This window comes from Anabrus simplex, chromosome 8 (assembly GCF_040414725.1).
Source record: "Anabrus simplex isolate iqAnaSimp1 chromosome 8, ASM4041472v1, whole genome shotgun sequence".
Lineage (NCBI taxonomy): Eukaryota > Metazoa > Arthropoda > Insecta > Orthoptera > Tettigoniidae > Anabrus > Anabrus simplex.
In genome coordinates this window covers 133512102-133539940 of record NC_090272.1, presented here as the reverse complement: position 1 = coordinate 133539940, position 27839 = coordinate 133512102, and the positions used below count along the sequence as shown (strand labels likewise).

The 27839-nt window shown below is 37.6% G+C and overlaps 1 protein-coding gene across 1 annotated transcript in view; it reads right to left on the bottom strand.

The window, feature by feature from the left end:
- Positions 1–2326: 2326 nt before the first annotated feature.
- LOC136878898 (V-type proton ATPase subunit e 2) overlaps positions 2327–27839 on the bottom strand; it is a 29594-nt gene continuing 4081 nt past the window's right edge. The window contains exon 4 of the mRNA XM_067152490.2: positions 2327–2757. Within this exon, the coding sequence (XP_067008591.1) occupies positions 2737–2757 (21 nt within the window). The 3' untranslated portion in view covers positions 2327–2736. The remainder of the gene's footprint in view (positions 2758–27839) is intronic.

Genomic DNA, 27839 nt, shown 5'->3' with positions numbered 1-27839 from the left:
GATATTGGGGGTATATTCTATCAGCCCTACCCATGGGGCTTTTATTGCTCCTATACCTTTTATTTTTTGGAACACTGACTCCCATCACCACCACCACCACCACAAAAAAAACAATTCCTAGGTACGACAGACTGAGGATATTGTGGGTATATTCTATCAGCCCTACCCATGGGGCTTTTATTGCTCCTATACCTGTTATTTTTTGGAACACTGACTCCCATCACCACCACCACCACCACCACCACCACCACCAAAAAAAACAATTCCTAGGTACGACAGACTGAGGATATTGTGGGTATATTCTATCAGCCCTACCCATGGGGCTTTTATTGCTCCTATACCTGTTATTTTTTGGAACACTGACTCCCATCACCACCACCACCACCAAAAAAAAACAAAACAAAAACAATTCCAAGGTACAACCTTGCAACGTACAATGCAAGTCTGGCCAACCAAAAGCCATGTTTCGTCTGACGAAGTGCCACTCAAGAAGACATTTGGAGACTTGAAATATAGCTTTGCCATCACTGTAGTTCTGGATGCACTGGCAGACGTGATTACAATCATGTCTGAATAGACATACTTACAATAATGCAAACACCAGGTGGGCGTATCCTCCATGTGTAAATTCGTCTTTTGTTATGAATAAAATACTGTTCGTTTTTTTATCTAAGCTATGATGACTCAATCAGTTCACACACACTCTCTCTCTACTTGAATAACATTTCACTAATTAGTGGTTATTTACAAAGTCTCCAGTCCCCACAGAAGGTCCCCAGCAGGTATCCAGCTTGCTGGGTACAGGCAACCTTTCCATAATCTTGATTGACAACTCTTGCGTTTCACTTGGCATTCACCAGTGTCACTTTACATAGCAGCTACATGCATACAGGTTCAAACACAAGTCTGTTGACTATCACAACACACGACTGCTATACACTTGGTTCGACTTTTACAAGAATGATACTCACACAATCAACTCACCTGACTGCTCCTCACAGTGAATACATAATGCTCAGCAATTCAACAACTTCTGACATTACTCCAACAACTCTAACATTAGTGACCAACAGTCCATGTGACAGCATCTTAACTCTCCAACAACTCTCTATTGTTCACGGCGACCCTACTTTTGTATATATATCTGGTCATGAAGCACTAGAATGTTCATGGTGCGGCCAGAATACGAACATTCTAATTTTGACTTACAGAAAGTCCACAGACACAACAGACGGAAAACACAATACAAGCACAGGTCATAATTTGTCCTCAGGCTTGTTGGGAGATCCCCAGGTTGACTCTCTCATTCTTTCCTTCCAGGAATAAACGAAAGATGGCTACAACAGGGCTGAAAGTCACATGGGCACATAACAGTAAATACTGTATGTATGTCAGAATTAAGTATGTTTTTGTTTTGCATTTTTGTATGTTTTGTCTTTGTTTACTGGTTAAGTTAAATGTATATTGGTATGGCTTTATTCTATGTACTGCCTCTCTTTAGCAGTTAGGTAGGATTTTGATTTTTTCAAATTTACTCTATGTTTAGAGATTAAGTTCTCTACCTGTCATCTCATTTCATTTCTCACCTTATTATACCACCTGTAATAGGGATTTATTCTGTAATAAATAAATATATATATATAAATAAATAAATATATAAATAAATAAATAAATAAATAAATAAATAAATAAACAAACAAACAAACAATCAATCTAACTAACTTGAGACATTGGTGCATCACAGTATTTGAGCTATTCGATCTGTGCAATGAAGGCACTGATAGGAATGGGGAGTTCACGTACTGAATGGGACACAGCAGAGCAGTCTCACAGCTGTCTGTACAAACTTAGTTCAAGAATAGTGAGAATCAAAGCCCTTTACAATTTATTTCTTCATTTTCCTGAACCACCTACATAGCCGGCCTGTCGAAGACGAGTACAATAGCTAGCTTACAATAAGAAATCCTGAAATATTTGCTTACTCAGCATATCCTTTATTTTTTCCTTCTAAACTGTCACTGAATTTCAGTTCATTTCCCACACCATTTCTAAAGATTCCTGAGCTGTCAAATGAAAGTGGGACTTTTCTTATTCTATGGGTCCAAGATGACCTAAAAATATTGAGTGCATGGTTCAGAAACTAACATTTTACTATAAGAAACCACAACATAAACCATATTACTAATCATGTGTGAACCCCAATCAAGCAGACATTACAATAACAAAGGTCACCAGACAACAATTAAACATTTAATATTGATATCAAGACCTCAAAATCATAAGTTAGAATAACAATGATTCATTAGGAAAGATAAACAAAACAAGGTTTTACAATCCATACTTTATTAAATCACCCATTAATTCTACCAAAAGATATCTATTTTTTACAGAATTTGTACATTTGTTGAAAAAAGTAATCTGTTTGCTGTCAGACAAAAAACGGTACTAGTTCATTACTCTATACAGTTTTTGGATAATACACATCACCACTGAGTTTTAACACATTATTAAATCTTGTAAAGCAGCACAAATATACAGAACTATACACATTTACAGTAAGTACAATGGAATGCAACAAACCAGTACCAAACCATTACAGCATTATGCTGTAACAGATGATTATTATTTTAAACTTCTATCTATAGACAATGATGTTCAAAAGAGATATTTTCCAAAAAATGATATCAGGATTATAACTGACCACAGATATTTTAACCTTAACATAACATTTAGAAATTAATCCGTTATCGCATGGCCCTGAAAAGATAAAAAAAAGAAATATGACATATTGTATAACGGTTAAATCATATTATAAATACAGTACATATAAATTTTAACATCAGCATTCTAAAGGGCAAATCATTTAGCTTTTTTCACATCTCCAATATTCCAGGAAAATATTAAATTACTGAAAAATGTATAATAATAATAATAATAATAATAATAATAATAATAATAATAATAATAATGATAATAATAATAATAATAATAACAACAACAACATGCAATTTCTTTATAGACTACTACACTTTTCAGTGATCAGACTTCAAACCTCTGTAAATTAACTAAACACCTCCACAATCCTCTATCTGCAACTAGCTCTGTGACCGCGTTTAGTTACACAACTGTTTCTTCAAATCATTAGAAACTCAGACTATCGTTGTCCATGACTGAGGCAATTATTCTAGTATGTAACCTATCCTCCTCCATTTGCTGCAAATGACCCCATCACTGAAGCCAGTTCATGCACACAGCTTCATTCATCGCATTCATGCCTAACCTAGCTTTTCTCTCCTCATTCTGAGTACCCTGCTGCCATTGTTCCCACCTATTTGTGCAGGCAATCATTCTCCCTACTTTCATGTCTGTTACTTCTAATTTATGAAATAAGATATCTTGAGTCCACCCAGCTTTCACTCCTTTAGAGCGAAGACAGGGGTAAAGAGTTCTATTTCGGAACAGATTTCTTTCTTACAGAACACTTGATATCAATTGCAAGCTCAATGCATTAGCTTTGCTGCACCTTGTGGATAAGTGTCCATAAGCTTCACCCAGGCTAACTCGTAACCGCTCTGCTTGAAAATGATTTTCGCCTCGCATTTATACTTCAGATCTAGAAACTCCGCCTGCAAAAAAATTATCAAGCTTATCCACAGCTTCAAACGAGAATGGATCTAGAATCCAATCCGGAATTTGTAAGTAGGTCAAATCTTCAAATCTTGATTCCATGTCAGTTTTTAACTGGTCAAGGTGATCAATAAAAATTAGGATTTTGTCTTTTGGGAGTTCAGGAGTCTCCTTATCTGACACTGAACAGTTTTGAAGGGTCGGAAACTGAACCAGCCTTTTACGACCAATATTTACCTTGTGAATATCAAACTTGCCGATGAATGATGAAATGATTCCTTTGGCCTTGATAAGGTTCATCTTGTTTCCTTGTCGCCTTATATTGACTTCGTTCATTTTTTTTCAAAAATATCTGTAAGGTTCGCAAGTTCTAACTTGCGTTAATTCTAATTCTCACTTAAAAGATGATCAGACGTGTCGAGAAATTCAGTAACCATGTCAAATAATTCGAAGAAACGGCGCAAACAGTTTCCTTTGGAAAGCCACCTCATGGCCTTATGTGGAAGCAAGCGTTCGAATTCCTCATCATTATTAATAATCTTGACCATGATGGTCGGGATTGGTCCGTATTGACTTAGTAACAATAAATATGTTGGAAGATGGTCCGCCTAGTCAATACTATTTATTAATTTACCTTTCACCTTAACATCTAGTACATGTTTCGAGAATATTATGCATTCTCTTCCTCAGCTAGTAGATTAAAATTCAGTATACAATAAGACCTGACTAAAATAGGGGGGCCCCCATTAAAAATTCGAAACAATGAGTATTACAATGTAACACTTAAAAATTTGGATAGTACAAACATAGAATTAAAATCCCATATTGTCAAGTACAAATTAAAAACATTGTTAAGAACAACTTAAACACACATAGTTCGTTGAGTAAAGTAGAAATTGATGAATTCATCAACTTATTAAAGTTCATATTAGAAAACAACTTTTTTTACTTTCAACAACAACGTGTACAAACAAGTTGATGGGTTGGCCATGGGATCACCAGCGTCTGGTATCCTTGCAGATATATTTATGGACCAGATGGAATCTAATAAAATAGTCGGTAAAATAAAAGGATTAGACTTATGGTTAAGGTTTGTTGATGACGCGTTCGCTATCATTAACGAACAAGAACTCAAGCCAAACGAACTGTTAGACCAATTAAATAACCTTGATAAACATATAATGTTTACAATCGAGTCGGAAGATAATAAAAGTCTAAACTACCTAGACGTAACATTAACTAGAGACAATAAAAACCTGATTTACCAAGTATTCAGCAAACCTACGCACACAGATGTTATTAGGAAAGACTCAAACCACCCCGGAGAGCATAAGAAAGCGGCATTTTACAGCTTCATCAATACAGCAGTAAGAATACCATTAAACAGAAATGATTTTAATAAAGAGATAAACATTATATAAGATATTGCCAAAAGAAACGGTTACCCCAAAAGCTATGTCAATAGGATAAAGAGTAAGGTCGTGAACAGACCTAACACTCTACTTGTAAATAAGGAAGAAAAAAAGAAATTCGCTACATTCACTTATATTAATAAACAATCATACAGTTTGGTTAAACTATTTAGGAATTGCATGCATCCTTCAGAACAGATAATAATAATTTATTGTTCAATTCGAATAGCGTAAACACCAACAGGAGGTTCAGTAAGTCAGGAGTATACAAACTGTCGTGCCAAGATTGCGGGAAAAAATATGTCGGACAGTCAGGTAGAAGTGTGGTGGTACGGTATAAAGAGCATGTCAATGCACGAAAACATTCTAGATACTCTGCAATGTGTGAACACATGCATGAAAGCAACCATCATTTCACAAATATTGAACGTGATATGACTTTATTACATTCATTAAGCAAAGGCAAACAAATGAATGCCCTAGAGAAATTAGAAATATACAAATTGCAAAAATTTGATAATGAGAACAGCCTAAATGAACACATTGTAGAAGACAATCAGTTGTTTAAATTGGTAACCCAATACCCTAGTAAGAGGCCAAATGATGTCAAGCGTGTAAGGGGGGAAGTATGACTGTTGTATCAGGGGCGGTTCCTTCCACCCCTCTTTCCATCCACCACACAACCCAATGTAATTCCGTAACCAGTTGCCATACAACATCAGGTGGCTTCACATCTATCTAACACATGCATGCCACACGTAATATTTACATCATCACACTGGTAAGGTTTAATATTTTTACCCCGTTGTATTCTCAGTTGTTCATGTCGGAGCCTTTTTGTTAATTTCTATTTCATTTCCTTTTTATAGACCATTTTAACCTATTTTCAACCTGACTGCATAATACATCTATCAACTGAAGATAATGGCAGGACTCCAAGTTTTAACGCAACTTCATTTATTCTTGTACAAATCCAATTGAACAACGCAAGATAGTATTACAATTCCTAGGACACCGTAAATTCACATCATTATACGATGTTGTGTCCAATATTTTAATTTAAATAGACATCATTTTAACACCCATTAACGGTGGATATCGGCAGGACTTCAAGTTTTAATGCAATTTCATTCATCCCTAACTTAACTTTTTTGAGCTACGCAAGGCAACTTCAAGGACATTGTGAATTCATATCATCACAAGACGTTGTATTTAATTAGACATTACTATATTGTGTTTTTAATTTGTACTTGACAATATGGGATTTTAATTCTATGTTTGTACTATCCAAATTTTTAAGTGTTACATTGTAATACTCATTGTTTTGAATTTTTAATGGGGCCCCCCTATTTTAGTCAGGTCTTATTGTATACTGAATTTTAATCTACTAGCTGAGGAAGAGAATGCATAATATTCTCGAAACATGTACTAGATGTTAAGGTGAAAGGTAAATTAATAAATAGTATTGACTAGGCGGACCATAATCCAACATATTTACTGTTCATCATCATTTTCATGGCAAAGTTGTCGGAACAGACGATCATTGAGGGAATTAGCTTTGCTATTGATGACACCAGTAATAACCAGTTGTAGGGTTTCATGCAGGACACCACTCAATTTTTTCGCAGCTAAGTGTTGACGATGAATGACACAGTGAATAGTGATGACCTCTAGCATTTCTGGGCTAGAAACCCAGCATGATGACCCGACATGGCAGGAGCACCGTCTGTTGCACAAGCGCTCATGTTTGTTAGGGGAATCTCTTTTCCTCAAAATAATCTTGCACCACTTTAAAAATCGACGATCCCTTCGTATCAGTGATCAAAGTTCTAGCAAACAACATTTCTTTGGTAATTTCCTATTGTTCATTGATAACCCTCACATAAGCTAATGAAATTGCTTTGTTATCAATCACAGTTGATTCATCAATCTGCAATGCAAATTTACTTTTTTTTTCAACATATTGGTGAGTTAGGATTCAACGTCCGTGACTATTTCGTCAATTTACCATGAAACAGTATTGTTGCCCAAAGGAACCGATTGACTTATGTTATTATTTCTACCCCGTCGCCTAGCATGATTTCAACGTTTTTGGTAGCCGGTAAAACAAGAGTGTCGCCAATTGTGCGAGGTTTACCACATTTAGCAATCAATAAAGACACTTGTAAGAAGCAAGAAGACCTTTGTCAAGATCGGTTGCTCGTTTTTTAAATAATTCACTCACATTAGGCCGCTTATCAGCTTTAGCTTTGAGGTGTTTAACTAATTTCTTTATTCACTTTATCACTGTGTAGTCTTGATAAATGATCTTTCATTCGTGAAGGCTTCATAAGCAGTAAATGTTTCATGGCACAAAAGACAATGTAGAAACTGCACATTTTGCGATGACGCAATAAAACCAAATTTTAAATATTCAGCTGAGTATTGATGACACTTCTTATTTTTTGAATCTATTCGCATGAACTTCTACACTTCAAAACAAACACAAAAAATACAGAAAAGACACGCACAATAACTAATGGTGAGGCACACAAAGGCTAGTTAAAACTGAAGACGAACGTAGGTCAATGGCAAGTGTATTGTGATGGCAGGAGGGTGAGGGGGTTGAGTCACCAGTCGGCCTCACTGAGCAACAATAGGTGGTGACTGTGGAGAGGGGCGAGTGCAGTGAAGTCGCCGGCTGAGAATAGCTAGTGACTCGTGCTACCCGGCAACTTCTACTGTACAGTACTATTTTAATTTTTCTTCCTTTGAATACTCATCGCCCCCCACTTATTGATTGCCCCCAGGTTGGGAACCACTGGTCTAGATGAATGTATCGATCTTCATATGTGTTCATTAAGCTGCCCTTTTTTAACTTTTTTATGGTGGTCAGGTCTTGTTCTATGTTGGTAAATTTATGACCTGTGGCAGTCATGCGTGATCCCATTGCTGAGAATCTTCTATGTTTTTCAGCATTCACATGTTCCAAATATCTAACTTTAAAATTGCGGCCAGCTTGTCCTATGTATTGTACCGGTTACGACCTGTACATACGTACTTTTTGATAGTTAATTGCATTTAATCATCACGCGTAATATTCCGAGCAAGCCTGGTTTGTTTACATTCGGTGGAACGAGCAAGTGAGTCGAGGACAGCTGTGTGTGTGACGTGGCGGCAGGGGCAAGATAGATCACCCGCCTGACACGCCAAGTGTAGATGGCCTGACCTGATATGTTCTGGATTCAAGTGTCACACCTTCACGAGTATTTGATTAATTTTAAAACTCCTCTAATAATTATGGTAGCGACTTGAGCGACATGTCATTTTGAAGGGAATCACATAAACGTCGCAAAGTGTGAATCTCAAGTAAATCCGTCGAGGGATTCATGGGATAACCAGCTTCAAGGGATCACGCTATATGATGACGTAGAAGCCCCCAAACCGAATATAAGGAGGGCTCACTTTAGCCGGATCAGTCAGTCACAGCTGAGTATTCAGCCTGGCTCTATACGCTGCCGTAGTCGTCAGAGGCTATCTTCGAGTAGTTACAGTCTTCATGCGGAACTTAAACCATCATGGCCATATGGGACATATCAATTGTGCGCGCGTGAACTCTAAAGTTATTCAAAGTCTTTCTGAACATGGACTTTAATATCTGTGAGTGTTAAGGAACAAATTATTCTAAGTCTTTGTGGACATTGACTTGTAATTTTTGCCAGTGATGAACTCTAAAATTATTCAAAAGTCTTTAAGAACATGGACTTGTCATTTTCGCGAGTGTTAAGGAACAAATTCTTTTAAGTGACTTGTTATTTTGCCAGTGGTGAGAAACCAATTATTCAAGGTCTTTATGAACTTTGACTTGTAAATTCTGCGAGAGACGAAGAGCACATTTTCGAAGTCTTTGTGAACAGCGAGTCCATCAGCCACATTGGACTTAGGTGATGAGTGATTAGCTGCAACATCGTCAGAGACCATCGGATATCATCCAGAACATCGGAAGTTCGAGACTTGCTCATACACGACCAACCTGGGTGTTCTGGCCTCATCTTAACGGAGTATTTGGCATCTTCCGGAACGTGTTCCAGCCTGTTCGGCCCAGTGAGCTGGAGACCCGGACCATTAAAAGGACGATGTTGAAGACAACCCCTATCTACAATGAGGTGATGTGCAATTTGATATGCATTTCATGAATTAACTCTTATTCAATCTGATTAAAATTTTTCTTGTAGATAGGACCCTGCCTCCTGTACCAAGCCCTAGCTAGTGTATCCAGTTTCGCCCTGAGAACTATTTCATGCTTACGTTAAAATTCAAATCTTAAAGTCGGGCTCTTTTACTGGTACAGTATGTATTCTTGCATTCAAAGCATGTGAGTTTATATATTCCCGAATCAAAAAAATTATCTTTTTCCGAGAGATTTATTGTATCATGGTTGAAAATTCTATGTTTCATGTTGTTATTGGTGGAAAATGCAATTTTGAAATTTTTTCTCTTAAATAAATTTGTTATTACGACTAAGATGGTTTGGGCACATAAAGCGAATGAGCGACGAAAGAATGCCAAAAAAGGTGATGGAAATGCAAATCCAAGGAAGGAGAGGCCGTGGATGACCACGATTGAGATGGAAGGATACCATCCAACGCAGCATTATAGAAAGAAACCTGGACTGGGACTCAGTGTTGGAGGAGGAGTGGTGGAAAGACCGAAGAAAGTGGAGAGGAACCATATTTGCCCCTACCCAGCTACAGCTGGATAAAGGGAAATGATGATGATGATGATGATAATAATGATTACGTGTATGTTTGGATTATTATATGTGAACTTGATATATTTTTCAGTTTTACTAGGTTCGACTGCTAATTTAGATTGTTGCTTTTCCGAAAATGTATTAATTATTTTATCAATCATGAATTTTCTGGAAAGAGAAGAAAAAGGTTTCTTTTAAAATACACAGAAAATCCACTTTCACACTGACCACTATCAAGAACAACTCGTTACACCCTGAGGCACAGAAAAGATCAGCATATTATAGTTACGTTAACAGAGCGTTTAGTATTCCTTTATCCAAATCTGAAAGGAATAAAGAACTGTTGTTTATCCAACAAAAAGCCCTCTTGAATGGTTTCAACAATAACATGATTGATAAAATAATTAATAAATTTTCGGAGAAGCAACAATCTAAATTAGCAGTTGAACCTAGTAAAAGTGAAAAATATATCAAGTTCACATATAATAATACAAACATACACGTAATAACAAATTTATTTAAGAAAAAATTTCAAAATTGCATTTTCCACCAACAACATGAAACATAGTATTTTCAACCATGATACAATAAATCTCTCGGAAAAAGAATTTTTTTTTGATTCGGGAATATATAAACTCACATGCTTTGAATGCAAGAATACATACATAGGACAATCTGGCCGCAATTTTCAAGTTAGATATTTGGAACATGTGAATGCTGAAAAACATAGAAGATTCTCAGCAATGGGATCACACATGACTGCCACAGGTCATAAATTTACCAACATAGAACAAGACCTGACCATCATAAAAAAAGTTAAAAAAGGGCAGCTTAATGAACACATATGAAGATCTATACATTCATCTAGACCAACTTGTAAAGAAATATGATAACCTTAATGAGGCTGTAGAATATAAGAATAAGAATCCATTATATTATCAAACTCTAGTATATCTGAAAATGCTCGAGAAAGATCACAAAAAAAGAATTGGAATTTCTCCACCTACAGATAGCCCTACAACTTATTCCTCCTCAGTTTACGCTATAGGTGACAGCAAGGAAGTTCTTGACACACCTATATCCCCCGCTCCTCCACCTCCTCAGGTGCAAGAGCAAGGAAGAACGCATCATCAATATTACACCCGACGCAAAACTGTGAAAGAATGACAGGAGTTACTGTTCCAAAGGAAAGCAGGCTTAATAAGATTTGACAACTAGGAATTAGTTATATTTTCACCTGTATTAATAATAAGAGCCACACTGTGATATCTGGATTTCTTCATTTCGATAATTACTTATAAATTGTATAATTTTTAATTTATAAATTGACCTATTTTCATGAATTATTAAGAAAAGAATATTCATTAGGACATGTCTCTATGGAATATTGTACAAGTGTTTCCTTGACGACTGCTTTCTATTGTAGAAATAATTTATATATTTTCTCTTGAGTTATTTGTTTGTTTTAATGTTGTCAATCTTATGTTAATTTTAAGGACACTTCCTCTAAAGCATTACTTTGTCAATTTATATATTTTTCATCTAAACAGTGTTATGTGGCTGAAGATGTTGATATTATACGAAACATGTACCACTTTTGACCATTAAAAATTGCCTTAAGCAATCATTGTATCGACTAGGTGGAAAATAAATACATAGTTGTGAATCGATTACAACTTTGTCGAACTCCTGTAAGCAGCCTGAACCAGAAATTCATTCTACCATCAATTCTCACTGCAGCCCGATTGTAAACATGAATGACTTTGATAGCTTGTAATAATCTACACTTAATCACATAATCCCTCAGTTCGGTCCCTTGGCTGAATCATCTACACAGTGGCCTCTTGTTTTAGAGGGCCCCGGGTTTGATTCCTGGCCAGGTCGGGGATTTTAGCTTTGGTTTATTCCTTTAGTTTGGGGACTGCGAGTTCATGTGTCTTAACAAGCATCTTTACTTACATAGGCCTACAACATATCACATTACAATTCACCACATAAACACAAAATGGTTAATACATCACTCCACAACGGGCTGGCATCACGAAAGGCATTTGATTGCAAAACTAGGATAAATCCATACAAAGGGCCGACAACAGGTAACTGGGTAAAGGCCAAAAAGAAGAATCTCATAATCTCTCAATATGGTTAACATCCCTTCCCTCGACACAGTCACATGCCTTCTCTACATCTGTGAAACATAACTGCCTATTCCTCTCATAGCATTTTTATAGTCCATTCCAGCAAAATTGAGATGTTATAAACACACCGAAGGGAGAAATAACATTGAAAGGGGCCAGAGGGAAGGTTGGCTACGTCTGATGTTCTCAATGTTATTAATAGAAATCACGCCAGGTTTACTTAAATGTTTATCTGTTAATGAAGAATCCTCTTACGATATCTGAAAAAGTTAGGGGTGCAGTGCCCCAGCAGGAAGAGCTCCCGGGCTAATATGATCCATGCTACATACCATACAAAATAAATTGACATGAGGATCCACCTTTTCAATACAATATATCAAGTAAATTATATTACATCAGTCTTGGAACTAATTTCAGCCACTTAATGGGCATCTTCAGCCAAATAAAAATTAAACAGATTTTGTGATAACTAAAACATATGTATACTATACAAAGACAATGTTGCAGGAATAATTATAACATTAAAATACACATAATAACAAAAGTTATGGTTATGATTTTCTTGTCATAATATGATGTCTTAAAGTTGACTTAAGACCTCAGGCAAAGAAGTAAATCTGGAAATGTTAGCCAGAATTAGGAATGAATAAACATACAGAAAAGAAATTTAAAAGGAGAAAAATTATTTATGAGACTTGCCTCTAATGTCTGATGTAGAACAAACACTGGCAAGTCTACTTCAATACCGAACAAAAATGAAATTTATAGCTTATAAATACTGTATAACTACATAATATACAGTGGTGAGCAAGACGGTCCATGTCGAGATATTCTGAGTATTGTGTGTTATTTGTCTTCTCATTAAGATATTAAAGCTTGTGTTGACGATTGTATATGTATAGGTTTTTATTTCATAACAGCGTTGTGTAGCATAGTGTAGTGCAGTGCAGTGTGAACTTAGTTGCAAGAAATCGCCAGTGGGCATTAATTGAGAAGGACAAAATGTTGTGGAGGCGCAAGTATTTTCTGAAAATAAGAAGTTCCATGAGGATTCTAGGCCTATTTACTATCTCGACGAGATGTGGGTAAATGCAGGTCACACTATGTCAAAAGTGTGGAAGGACCTTAATATAAAGTCTGGTAAGCAGGCGTTTCTTGAGAGATTATTGGTTGGTTTAAGAAATCCCTCTAGAAAGCGAAAGGAATTCATTGTTTTTCACACTAGGAATGAAAATGAGTTCGTTGACAGAGGACTGCTCCTATTCGACTCAAAATCCACAAAGGATTACCATGAGGAGATGGACGTTTGTAAAGTGGTTTAAAGATATTCTGCCTAAACTTGAAAATAATGACACAACTGTGTTAGATAATGCCCCTTATCACTCTGTTAAGGTTGAGAGATTGCCTAATAAATCTTGGACTAAGGCAAACATGCAAAATTGGCTAGAAATGAAAGGCATTCACTATGAAGCAAACAGAGTAAAATTAGAGCTTTTGTCTCTAATTCTGCCGCACACTCGTGCTGCTTGTAAAGAGTACCGTGTAGATAGAGCCGCTATAGAATCAGGAAGACAAGTTCTGAGATTACCACCCTATCATTGCTCTTTAAATTCTATAGAACTTGTGTGGAGCCAGGTTAAAGGACACATGGCACAGAACAACATAAGTTTTTTGCAAGTTGCTTTACATTGCACTGACACAGATAGGTCTTATGGCAACGATGCGACAGGAAGTGGCTAGGAGTGGGAAGGAAGCGGCCGTGGCCTTAATTAAGGTACAGCCCTGGCATTTGCCTGGTGTGAAAATGGGAAACCACGGAAAACCATCTTCAGGGCTGCTGACAGTGGGGTTCGAACCCACTATCTCCCAAATACTGGATACTGGCCGCAATTAAGCAACTGCAGCTATCGAGCAACGTAAAGTTTACGATTGGTGAAGTGAGAGTACTGTTGATGGAAGGGCTACAAAATGTCATGCCAGATCGGTGGAAGTCCAACAAGTCATCGATGTTGAGGAAGCCAACATGTGGAAACTCTATGACCTTGCAGAGGATGTCGTGGAACGCTCTATCGTCAACCTGGGTGACGACACCGACAGCGATGACACTATGCAAGGGATTGAAGCCATCGTAGAGTGACTAAACGCTGAGCCAGTTTATGTTATGTTCAGTTTGATTTCCTTATTATTTTATTTCTCTTTAACAAAGTTCATTTATTTATTATTTACTATTTTTACTTGTTTGCGTATATCTTTATTTCATATAACAGAGCTTGCCTCATGAGCCAGTGTATGTTTTCACAAATGTTACTAGCGTTCCCAGCACGTGTTTGTGGCAGTAGAGCGAGACAGCTGCCCGTGTTTACTACATCTCGCAAGTACGCTGAGAGAGATTATAATTTACTTGATGCGTACTGAAAATCTGGTCTTGACAGTCCCTGTGTGGTCTGAAACCATATCCAACTTACTCTGAACCACTGAACGCACCCTCCTTTCTAAAATGCTGGTGAACCCCTTCCTTAGTGTACTGATCAATGAAATACCAGCAAAGCAGTTGCAATCCTTCCCATTCTCTTAATTATTGAGAGATACAACTACTGCTTTCATCCAATCAGAGGGCATCTAACTAACATTCCACGCTTGTCTTATTATTCTGCGAAGCCATTTTATCCAGGTCCTTCCACTATATTTTACCATTTCAGGTCTAATTTCATCTATTCCTGCTGCTTTTAAACAAGGTAGTTCATACGCCATTCTTTCCACTTTCTTCAAGCATAATGTCACTACCGCTGTTGTTCTCCTCCCCACGAACTTTACTCATCATAACTTCAACACAGATATTTTCTTTCACGCCGAAAAGATTTCCAAAATATTCCGTCTACCTGTTCAACAACTACTAGGGATCTACTGTGACTTCACCCCATTTTGCCAAACACTATTCATTTCCCTTTCCCTCTCTTTCTAAGATTACTGTCCAGAAAGGTTTCCCTGCCACTTGATCATGCCTTTCCAAATTATTACTGAAATTTTCCCATAACGATTTCTTGGAATCTACAATGAATGTTTGGATCTATTTTTTCATCAACGTTTAATTCCAAATGTGAATCAGATCTTGTTTGGAGACATTTTTACAAGCTGTCCTGATTTCATCATTTCACCAATACGTTTACTTTTTCCTATCTTTACACAGAGTTGTTCCTAGGCATTCCCCGGTTTCTACTACAGTATCCTTGTAAGCCACCCATTCTCTTTCTATACCTTGAACCTACTGAATGTCTATTCTTTGGAACTTTTCACTGATTACTGTATATCAATGTATATCTAATTTTCCTCATCCTAGAGATTTTCTAGCGTTATTCATTTTCTGACAGATTTCACTTTCTCTATCCTAGGCCTAGGATACTTAGTTAACTGCAGATCAGATAGTAGTCAGTCTCATCACAATAAAAAAGAAATACTCCCACACTGTTCTTTTGTGTGCCAGTAAACCTACCAACACGAGGCTGACGTACAAAGGGCACTAGGAAAGTTTTGCATACGTCGAAACCAGTCACTTTTCTTCGGTTACATTTTCACACTCTTGATCCCACGCTGCCAGAAGCTCCTCGTCACATGCAAAACGCCGCCCTTTCAGCTTCATCTTCACTTCTGGGAAAAGTGACAAGTCACATGGGGCAAGATCAGGACAGTATAGAGGGTGATCAAGCACAGTCAACCCTGATCTGGCAAGAAAATCCACTGTTACATTAGCACGATGTGCTGGAGCATTGTTGTTGTGATGCAAGAGCCAAGTGTTGACCCGTGACCTAGGACGGAGCTGCTCGATAGCCTGGATGACCTGGCAGACAAGTCTCGCTGTACCACTTCGCAGTAACTGTCCTTTGTGCTTCTAGGATGCCCCGTTTAGTGAAGAATACTGCAATCATCGTTTTCTTCACTGACCTTGACTTTCGCACAGTCACAGGAGTACCCTCATCTTCAAACGGCCACACCTTGTTCTGGGATTTTGTTGGGACATCGTAATAATAAAGCCAAGTTTCATCACCTGTAACGATGCTATTGATGTTACGCGAAGTCCCATTTTCCAACTGTTTTAGCATTTTTCAGCACCATTTCACTCGATGCACCCTTTGTTCCTCTGAAAGTGAATGGGGCACCCAAAGGGAACAAACCTTTCTAACATGGAGATGGTCGTGTAGAATTGAATGAATAGCTGAAGCAGGGATGTGGAGGGTCTCTTCTACCTGCCGATATGTCAACTGCCTCCCTTGCTGCAACATTTTCCTCAAAGCTTCAATGTTTTCCTCAGTCACTGATTCAGGCGGTTGCCCAGAACGAGGATCGTCTTCAACCCCAAAATTTCCCATCTGGAACTCTTTGCACCAGCGGAAAATTGTTGTCCGATGTGGACAGTCTTTCCCCAGCACAAGAGTCATTTCCTCCAAGCACTGGACAACAGTTAATCCACAAGCAAAATTGTAGCGGATAATTGCGCGATATTCACCTTTAGACCACACTGACATCTTAAATTGCTTTCAATCCCACTGCTTGGTAACAACTGGTGTGAAGGTCATGCCTTCCTGTCTTCTTGACCATTTTTCACCCCTCACCATAGCAGGGGTGTCCAGCTAACAGTGTTTGAGTATTGCAAAACTTTCCTAGTGCCCTTTGTATTTGAGCGCCTTCAAATAACACCCACTGAGCCAGGATCGAACCTACCAAGTTGGGGTCAGAAGGCCAGTGCCTCCTCTGCCTGAGCCACTCAGCCTGGCTTACAAAAATTTGTCAGTAATAATACTGCATTAAGTAAAATGCATGTCACTTGCCTAAATGCGCAGTGTGCAAAGTTATCATTTTTTAACACTGAATCTACCAAGTGCACGGTTGCCTTGCCTGATAAAATCTATATGAAAACTCAACTGACAGATATGATTACTCTATACTTTTCAAAGCCAGTACATACACAATGACAGCAACTCATACTAGTCTTCACCAGCTTAAAGACCACAGGATACCAATGAGTATTATACTGTGGGATACTGAAGTCTAAACAAAGACTATTGCTTTCAAAGAAGTAGGAGTTGGCAGCACCATCCAGTATGGTTTGCTTACTGCAGCTCTGAAGAGCACACTGGACATGTGTACTTGCCTTGCAATAACAGCTCAGTAAGGCATGCTGTCACCATCACTTGTGTATGCATGAAAACTGCCACAGCAAGAACACAAAACCGATATGCACATTCAAGTAATGCTGGAAGTTTGAAGAGTAGAACCTGGCAAATTTAGAATATGGCAGATCAGAATTCTAGTTAATAAGTTAGACACAGAGTAATTACTGTATAAAGGATAACATGGGTCCCAGTTTCAGATTCTGGGTGTTCATGTGTACTTGCGCTTTTGTAAACGAACTGCCACTAGAAATAACTCCAGATCAGTGTGCTGACATGCTTGCACACATTACGGACCACATGCAACACGTGGTAGACAATGACTGATGCCATGTGGAGCATGTAATTGTGTAAGAATGGTCATAAGACCAGAGAATGTTATGAGTCAACTGTTTTCTAAAAAGCTCTGTACCTGATAAACTTAGCTGTAGAAAAAAAAAAAAAAAAAAAAAAACACACACACGCCCACCCTGTCACTTGTAGCATGATAAAATAATAATGCTCGTAATTAAAATAATCGGATCTACTGTCATTTGGACATCAAACGTTATAAGTTTCATGTCAGTATTGATAGTCTGATAGTTCACAATTATAAGATTGGCAGTCTCCACCTAATCAATACTTGTTATAATTACAAGTGTATGTATCTAGTTTTGATCCTGCTGGGGATCATTTTCAGCTGCTGAACATATTAACACCAACTGTCAAAATAGCAGGTACATCGATTTAAAATATTACCGTACTCTTAAGATTTATGTGCAGTTCTAAATCCTAATAGTAATATGTACCAAGTCTAAAAAAAATTTTCTTGAGGTTCACTTACACAGTCTTATATTCTAATAATGATGTTGCACTGTATGTTGTTTAATAAATAATAATGTTATTTGCTTTACGTCTCACTAACTACTTTTTCGGTCTTCAGAGACGCCGAGGTGCCGGAATTTAGTCCCAAGGGAGTTCTTTTATGTGCCAGTAAATCTACCGACACGAGGTTGACGTATGTGAGCACCTTCAAATACCACCGGACTGAGCCAGGATTGAACCTACCACGTTGCGGTCAGAAAGCCAGCGCCTTAACCGTCTGAGTCACTCAGCCCGGCAGGATGTTGTTTAACTTGAAGTTCACATGCACAGTCTTATGTTCTAATGCCAACAGTGTTTTATGTCACCATTTGGTGAGAAAGAAATCTGTAAAAATAAATATTACTTTTGAAGATATTAATTACCTGTTTCAGAGGTTCTGGTGAGAAAGAAGTGGAAAACAATGAATCACTATTACAGAACTGAAGTAAACAAGTTCGAGAAGAAAGTTACAGCCACACAAAAGAAGCCATGGCAATGAGTTCAGGGAGATACCTATTTCTCGAAAACGAAAGGGAGAAATTTGTGCTTTTAGAGAGAGCCTCAGAAGATAAAGTTACATTTTTGCAAGAGAAAAGTGATTAAAACACTACAATAAACAAAGGCAGAAATCAAAAGTTAGCAAAAACAATTATAACTAGAATTAACAAAATACCTTATAAACCTGAAAATCTATATAGGCCCTATTACAAGTTTAATAAAAAAAACCCAGCTTTGTTCATTTTTTCTTCATTTTTGTTTTATTCTCTATCTACTGAATTACCTGCCAGTGAACCAACAAGCATTGATACGTCTAAGTTTAGTAAACTTCGAGTAACCATAAAATCAAATCATTAAATGAACATTCCAATAATTGCAGGTGAGAGCTTACCCTACGATTAAAAATGAAGGTGACAATAGGCAAACTGCAATTTCAACCAACCCTGGTCATATATGACTTAATACCATCTGGAGAGAAATACCGCGGGAGAAAGCCGCACCCCTAGGGGTGAAATGGGGAGGGACTGACATGTAAAATTAATTGAAAACGACTTATATTAGTACTGAATCCATAGTTTTTGGGATCGCTGAGATAAATAGTGACACTCAGAATGCCGTTTGAATCAAAGTTCAGCCTCCACTGGCATGCAGGTCAGAAGGGGTGAGAAAGGAAATATAAAAAATGACTAAGATTAGTATTGAATTCACAGTTTTCGGGTTTGCTAGGCTGATTGGTGACGGTCCCAATGACAGAATCACGTACATCATGCCTATACCGTAACATGTAAATACATAGTTGTCACTTATAATTATTATTTCCCAGACAATCTGGGCTGGCACAAGGACAATGTACTACACGAAACAAAATAATCTAAAACTTTAAACTGAACACAAAACAACAAAACTCTAAAGCTACAAAATATTTAGTAAAAACAGACCGAGTGACTGCACGGTTTGAGTCGTGTAACTGTCAGTTTGAATTCGGGAGACAGCGGGTTCGAACACCATCGGCAGCTCTAAAGGTGGCTTTAGATGGTTTCCTATTTTCACACCAGGCAAATACTGGAGCTGTACCTTAATTAAGGCCACAATTGCTTCCTTCTCATTCCAAGCCTTTCCTATCACATCATCGCCGGAAGATCTGTGTTGGTCCCACGTAAAACAAATTGAAAAATAATTTGTAAAATATCAATTGTCGCAATAAAGAAATTTTTAAAAATCACTACATACATAATTAACAGATAATGCAAATCCTAAAAGTTAACATTAAAAAAATGTACCCAGGCAGCCCATGGAGCAATTTTATATTAAGACACATGCTGCAGAGCAGCATGGTTCTCTAGTTATTACTAATATAACTAGGTTAAAAATATACTACACAGTTAAAATAAAAAGCAGTTAAGTATTGAACATATGAAAGTGGAAATTATTTCTAAATGTAAAGGTCAGTTAATCAGATCAACCTGCACTGGAGAAACCTCGCTTAACAATAACAATCTTGCGAACCGTGATGGCATTGGAGGAATGTTGTCTGTACAATTGTTGCTGCAATATCGCTTTCTTTCTGGTCAATGTACCAGTGCAGCTCAATGCTGCTCTCCTCCTTGCACTCACTTGTTACTGTTCCAAGCTTAAACCTGCTGTGGCCATAGCCTTAGGTATCTTCACCTTGACCAGCACTTTCCAGATTTCATTCCTTCACAAATTTCTCGTACGTCTGCCTGTAAACACCTTACTCTGGTTCTGTAGAACACTTTGCAATGTAGATACAACACAGACTTCATCTCTGACTACAACAATGTTCATTTTTAGTTGATGATATGGACATGATTATACCCGTTGGCACTTGTTTTTTTCCTTGTTATTTCTATTTTTAAAAATTACCATTAAGTTTCTTCCTTGTTATTTCTTATTGTTTTCTTTTTCATATTTTATATTGTTACACTACCTGTTGAAATCTACACAGAGGAACTTCCCATTACATGGGCAGAAACAGGAGCAGCCCTTAAGATGCCACAAGCGAAATCCCCAGGAATCAATGAAGTCAGAACGGACATGATTAAAGCAGCAAGAGTCCAGGGTTTACAGTGGCTACACTGAGTTCTCAATGCAGTTTGGAAAGATGGCAAGATACCTACTGACTGGAGCAAGGGTGTCATTATCCCCCTGTTTAAGAAAGGAAATTGCCGAAAATGCTCCAACTACCAGGGAATAACACTTTCTCATGAGCTTAAGATTCTTGAGAAAATCTTACAGAGCAGATTGCGAGTCATCTTAGAGCCACAGTTTGAAGAGGAACAGTATGGCTTCAGGCGTAACAGGTCCACAACAGACCTAATCTTCCGTGTCCGTATGTTAATGGAAAAATATTAGGAAAAAGGCAAGGATCTGTTTATAGTTTTCCTTGACACTGAGAAAACATATGACAGCATTGCAAGAGAGAAGATATTTATTTATTTTATGCCTTTGTATGTGGCGAAGTTAGGGCTCACGGCCCTCTCTTACACTTAACCGCAACATAAGTACATAGTCACACGAATTAGAAAAATAGCATTGTTAACTGTCTCTAAAAACTACCTAAATTAATGGAGTAATATTAGCCTATAACTTATTATAATTTTTTTTTAATAATTAATATTTTCTATCTACATCACCTAGCTCTAAATCATACTTACACTCATACACATTAACATCATACAAGCTGATCACGTATTTAAGAGGAATTCTCAACAAGACTGTTTAAATGAGACTATTGAAGTGCTATTACGTATACTGACAGGGAGAGTGCTCCACAGCCTTGCCCCAGACACTTGGAAGGAGTGGCTGTATACAGATGAATGATTAAGTGGTATCATAAGGGTAGAAGTTGATCTGGTATTAAGTCCATACATAGATGAGAGGAAGTTAAAATGTGAGGATAGGTATTCAGGTGTAGATTCATTCAGAAGTCGAAAAATTAGTGTCGCAGTATGTAGATTTCTTAGTTGATCGATTTTCAGCCAGGATAGCTTCTCATAATATGGGGAAATGTGTGTCTAAAGTTAAAAGAGAATATAAATCGTATGCAAGAGTTCATTGCCCTTTGAAGTTTCATAGTTTGTTCTACAGTTCCATCAGTTACGATGACATCACAGCAATGAATTAGTGGAAAAATGAGAGTCTGAATAAGTTTTACTTTCATGCTATGTGGAAGAATGGACTGTTTCACATTTTTTTTTTTTTTTTTTTTTGCTAGTTGCTTTACGTCGCACCGACACAGATAGGTCTTATGGCGACGATGGGACAGAGAAGGGCTAGGAGTGGGAAGGAAGCGGCCGTGGCCTTAATTAAGGTACAGCCCCAGCATTTGTTTGGCGTGAAAATGGGAAACCACGGAAAACCATTTTCAGGGCTGCCGACAGTGGGGTTCGAACCTACTATCTCCCGAATACTGGATACTGGCCGCACTTAAGCGACTGCAGCTATCGAGCTCGGTTTGTTTCACTTTAAGGGGGTGGAGAGATGCATATACCTTTCTGCACACACTTGTTATATGGTCATTTCAGTTTAATGCGTTGTTCATGACAACGCCTAGGTTTTTTTTACAGACTTCTAAAAAGGTATAGCTTCGCTGAAGAGCATGAGAGTAGGAAGTGTGATGTTTAGTGTATTTAAAAGCCTAGATTGTCCTATTATGATAGCTTGCATTTTCTTTCGGTTTATTAATAGGCAGTTCATACGAGCTAATTAAATTTATAGTCGAGTTAATTTGGTGGATTGCTTTGTCAGTGTCGTAGACTCTGAAGTGTGAGTATATCTGACGATCGCCAGCATAAAGGTGGTAGTTGCAGTCGTTCAGATGAGAAGAAATGTCATTAATATAAATTAAGAATAAAAGAGGTCCAAGAACAGACCCTTGGGGAGCGCCAGACAGCTTAGTCCTCCATTCTGTAGTCGTCATGTTTGATACAACTCGCTGTCGTCTGTTTTTGAGGTATGAGCCCAAGAGCTGAACAGCAGAATGAGCCATGTGAAGTTTTTGTGACTTGGCTAACAATATGTCAATATTTACAGTGTCAAACGCACTGCTGAAGTCAAGTAGGATAAGTACAGTGAGGTTTTGTTCGTCCATAGTCCGTCTAATGTCATCCGTAATTTTGATTAGTGTTGTTGCAGTACTGTGTCCTTTCTTAAAACCAGACTGTACGGGATCAAGAACAGAATGTTTTCCGAAGTATTTAACTATTTGTTTATGCATACTTTTCTCCAGAACCTTAGAAAGTGCTGTGAGAACGCAGACAGGTCAGTAGTCAGATTTATTGCTTGCAGGAGAGTTTTTGGGACTGGCACAATGAGAGCATCTTTCCATTTAATTGGGATATTGCTTGAAGTAAGGCAGGTATTAATTAAATGCATAATAATGAGCAATATTATGTCGATTATGTAGGTCACGAATGAAATGGGAATTTCTTCAGCTCCTGTTGCGTGAGATTTAATTGACATAACTTCCCTTCTTACTTCATGCTCTGTAACAGTATCAAATTCAAATACTAGACGGACTGGTGATTGTTGCCTTAATATATTGTCAATGGTGTTTTGTACTGTTGGTGAGTCAAGAGTAAGACGTTCCGTGGAGAAATATGTATTTAATTCATGAAGGGACACCTCGGGATCAGTATGTTTCACAAGTGGTTTGCCAATACCCAGTGACCGAAGTTGTCGTCATATGGAACCAGTGTTAACATTTTTGTTTAAATGCTGGAAATAATTAAATTTCTTATTGCAAATTACAAGCTTAATTCGGTTTCGAAGAACACTGTACTGCTCATGTACGTCAGCTAGTTGAGTCTGTTTATAGCGTTGGTGTAGCGAGTCTTGTTCTTTCATCATAGTCTTGAAGTCAGCCAAGGACAGGGCGGGCGTGTTACTCTCACATTATGCTTTGGTGCGTGTTTATTGTACAATTCATGTAAATAGGGATTAAATATTTCCACTTTCTCGTCAATGTCACTTGTTATCATAATGTCATACCAGGGGCAGAATTGTGCATCTTGTCTCAGCTGTATTAAATTCACGCTTTTAAAGTCTCTAAACGTTACAAATTTTGGTCGGTACTTAAGCACCCGAAGAGAGTATGCTAAGTATATGAGATCATGTTTAGATATGTCAGGAACAGATACTTGACCGTGGTGAAGGACTTTTTGGGGGTTATTTGTTATTACTACGTCTATGAATTTATCAGCAGAAATGGAAGTATGGCCGAGGTAGGTGGGTTTAAGGGGCAATATAGTCATGTCACAGGATTTAAAAATATTTTGTAGTCGTAAGGCATCATTGTTCTGGGTTAATAAATTTGTGTTAAAGTCTCCAAAAAGTATCACGTGCTCGTACGATGGTAGCAGTCTCAGTAAGCTGTCTTCTAAGTCATGGAAGTCTTGCACTGCGTCAGGACGCCTATATACTACACCTACAAGTATTTTTACAGAATTGACAAACACCTCTACAAACATATATTCAGGGGCAGTATTTACAGCAAGAGTAGGCGTGTGAACGACTCTACTCTTGAGCATAGATTTACAATATAGGGCAACCCCACCACCTCGTCTATTAGTCTGATCATGCCTGTGAATATCATAGCCCGATATGTCAACCATGCTTGACAGGATAAAACTACAGAGCCAACTCTTGCTTACAGCAGCAATATGAATTGGACTGTCTTAAAATATCGTCTTCAGTTTGTCGAGGTGAGCAACAATGGATTGGCTGTTGACATGCGCACACAACAGGGCGTGATTAAATTACTTGAGTTCCTTCTCTAAAATGGTTTGGGTAGGAGAAAGTGCTGAGAAACGGTCGGAGGCAAGCCGTGTCCTTCCAGACTTATGTTCTGGCGAAAGGGCTGTGAAGGGAGTGTGAGGGGGTCTGTCCTACTGAAGAGTGCTGAGGGGTGATGGAGGGAGCACTTCTTAACTCAGGCATGCTAAAGGAATGTAAAACATGCGGCTTACCTTAATTTCCTCGTACATACAGTAACCAACTGATTCACACAAACACACACATTCACAAATATATACTAAATTAAAAATCAATAAACTACATAGAATGCACATTGTTCACATGTTGCTTTCACCATATTGCCTCTTTAATGATTGTAATTCCACGAGTGTATTCACATACAACTTCTTGCCGGATATGTGAATAACTATTCTTCCATATTGGCTGTATGTGCTGCGCAGTCCAAAAGTGTCCTGTACATTGTTCGAAATGTCCTCTCTCAACCTAGTGAGGGATTCTGTTATGAATAATTTGGAGCCTTTCACCTGTCACTTAGCGCGCCAAACTTGATCCCGCTGGTGGTAGCGGAGGAATTTTATAATGATAGGGCGATTACCCTCAGTCACTACGTCAGCAGTCGATCTACACTGATAGCAATCGATGGAATCCATGGACAGTTCGACTTTAAGTTTATCACAAATAGTTTCCATAACCTAATTATTAATGTATTAATGGTCCACCTTTCAATATTATAATATGTAATATTCTAAATTACATTAACCCTCGAGCGCTCGCGTTCTTTTTCATCACTCGAGCACTCGTGTGGCGCACTGAGCGCTCCATTAAATATGTTAATGTTTTCATCGAAGTTAAGTAAATTCAGAGCCTATATTCTATGTTTTATCATTCATCAATTCTGGAAATATTTTTCATAATATTAGTCTATTTTACCTCCCTAATTACATTACAATATAATATTGTTATCCCAACCTGGTAGCTATGTACAAATTCGTGAAGTTTACAATATTGTCAGTCATATTTACATCAATAATTTTGTGAAAAGCAAACAGTTCACTTGTTACACCCCGAGCTTCACCTTTTGGCCCTGGAAATATTTTGACAATATTTTTTTCTTTAGTCTTAGAGGATCTACTAGAACATTGCTTCTTCCATACACACACTTTATCTCTTCCTACGAAACAATCACTTTTGGCTAACACAACTTCACCAGAACTTTCATCACTTGTCCCAGAGTCATAATTCTGTTCACTTTCTGAGTTATGCTCACCGAAAATTATTTCCTTATTTTCAGTTTCAGAATTGTCTTCCTCATTTTCATAGTCATCTGCTTTGTCGAAATCAGGATCAGCTGTGGACTTGACAGACATCTTGCAGCCCTAAATAAACGGAATGATTATTGGAGATTCACGTAAAAATCAACAAACAGTCCACAGAAAACTAATAATAATAATAATAATAATGTTATTTGTTTTACGTCCCACTAACTACTTTTTAAGGTCCTCGGAGACGCCGAGGTGCCAGAATTTAGTCCCGCAGGAGTTCTTTTACGTGCCAGTAAATCTACCGACACGGGGCTGTCGTATTTGAGCACCTTCAAATACCACTATATATACTTACATGATGACGCGCGTGGCGCACTGAGTGCACCAGTTGTGACACGGTGAACTTAAAACGCAGTTTAATTCGCTTCTGTTGGAGAAATATTTGACTTCTCACACAGATAGCTAAAACTATACCATAGGAATACCTAGCAACACAGATCAGTAGATTGTTGGTGCGACAATGGACACCCGTTTATTTACACGTAGCGCACTCAGTGCACCAGCGCAAGTGCTCGAGGGTTAATTAATTAGGGACTAGTTTCAGCCGGGGCTGGCCATCTTCAGCCTTAATGTAAAACATCTAATAACTAAACAAATGTACATGCACAGAATTAACATAAAAATAATATATACAAATTGACATAAAAAACTGGGATGAAATTGATTAAATTTGAAAATAAACTAGGTTCTAACTTCTTGAGTATGCTCATCATTGAGAATATTTCAAGTATTAATTTATATACAACAGAACATCTAATCATTAATAATTCAATAGTAAATGGGAACTGGTAAAAGTTGACCCCGTAGTTCATCACCAAATCTATTTGAGTGGTGTTAGTCATATGCAAGCCATTGGACACCACTGTAAATAACCATTAGCTGACGGAGAACTCTTGAATGTTGTTTCATCATCATCAAGGCAATAAAATGAGATGCTCTCGTGGTGCTTGTTAAATCATGCTGAAATGTTGTTGGACATTGTCAGGACGGCACATGAAGATGTGGTTAACACAGATACATTGTGTCTGGTACAAAAATTTTTGCACTTCATTGCGGTGCCCACGAAGTTAACCTGAATAAATGCGATAAAATTAAATTAATGAATTGAATGAGAGAATGTGTCAGATGACATTGGTTATGTGAGACTTACCTCTCAATACAGCTTGAGGAGTGTGGCCTATTGTTGTGTGTGCTTCAGACTAACAGTTTTGAGATTCAAATGAAAAGGAAGGAGAGGGGAGGGGGAAGGTCCTGTAGGAGAGGGGGGAGGGGAAGAGGGTGTGGTGGGGGAAGGGGGAATTAAGGCGGGGCTGAAGGATGTGGGAAAAAGGATGGCTGTAGAGGAAAGGTGCTGTGAATGTTATGAAAAACTGAATTATGACTTGGTTTGACATTACTGAAAATGGGAATTAGGTCAAAAAGGATATTTGGCTTTTCTGAAATTTCATTAAGATTATGATTTGGGTTGAAATATTGATCTAAATGCATGAAGCAGCTTTCAGTAATATTAAGTAGGGGTCCTTTGTTGATGATTTTGAGACTTTCCATATCTTGTTTTATGTCTGTGAATTTGTGCTTACAGTCATGCATATGTTGTCCTACAGCTGAAAATTTATTGTATTTTAGGACATTGACGTGTTCCGAGTACCTTAAATTAAAATTTCTCCCAGTCTGTCCGACGTAAGAAGAATCTTCATGTGCTGTCCTGATAATGTCCTATAACATTTCAGCATGATTTAACAAGCACCACGAGAGCATCTCATTTTATTACCTTGATGATGATGAAACAACATCTAACACTTCTCCATCAGCTAATGGTTATTTACAGCTGTGTCCAATGGCTTGCATATGACTAACACCACTCAAATAGATTTGGTGATGAACTACGGGATCAACTTTTACCAGTTCCCATTTGCTACTAAATTATTAATGATTAGATGTTCTGTTATATATAAATTAATACTTGAAATATTCTCAATGATGAGCATCAGATGTTCTGTTATATATAAATTAATACTTTAAATATTCTCAATGATTAGCATACTCAAGAAGTTAGAACCTAGTTTATTTTCAAATTTAATCAATTTCATCCCAGTTTTTTATGTCAATTTGTATATATTTGTTTCATTTGTTTTATGTCAATTGTGTGCATGTACATTTGTTTAGTTATTAGATGTTTTATATTAAAGTTGAAGATGGCCAGCCCCAGCCGAAACCAGTCCCTAATTAATTAATGTAATTTAGAATATTACATATTATAGTACTGAAAGGTGGACCATTAACATTAATTTAATAATTATATTGTACTTACAATTCAGTACAGATCA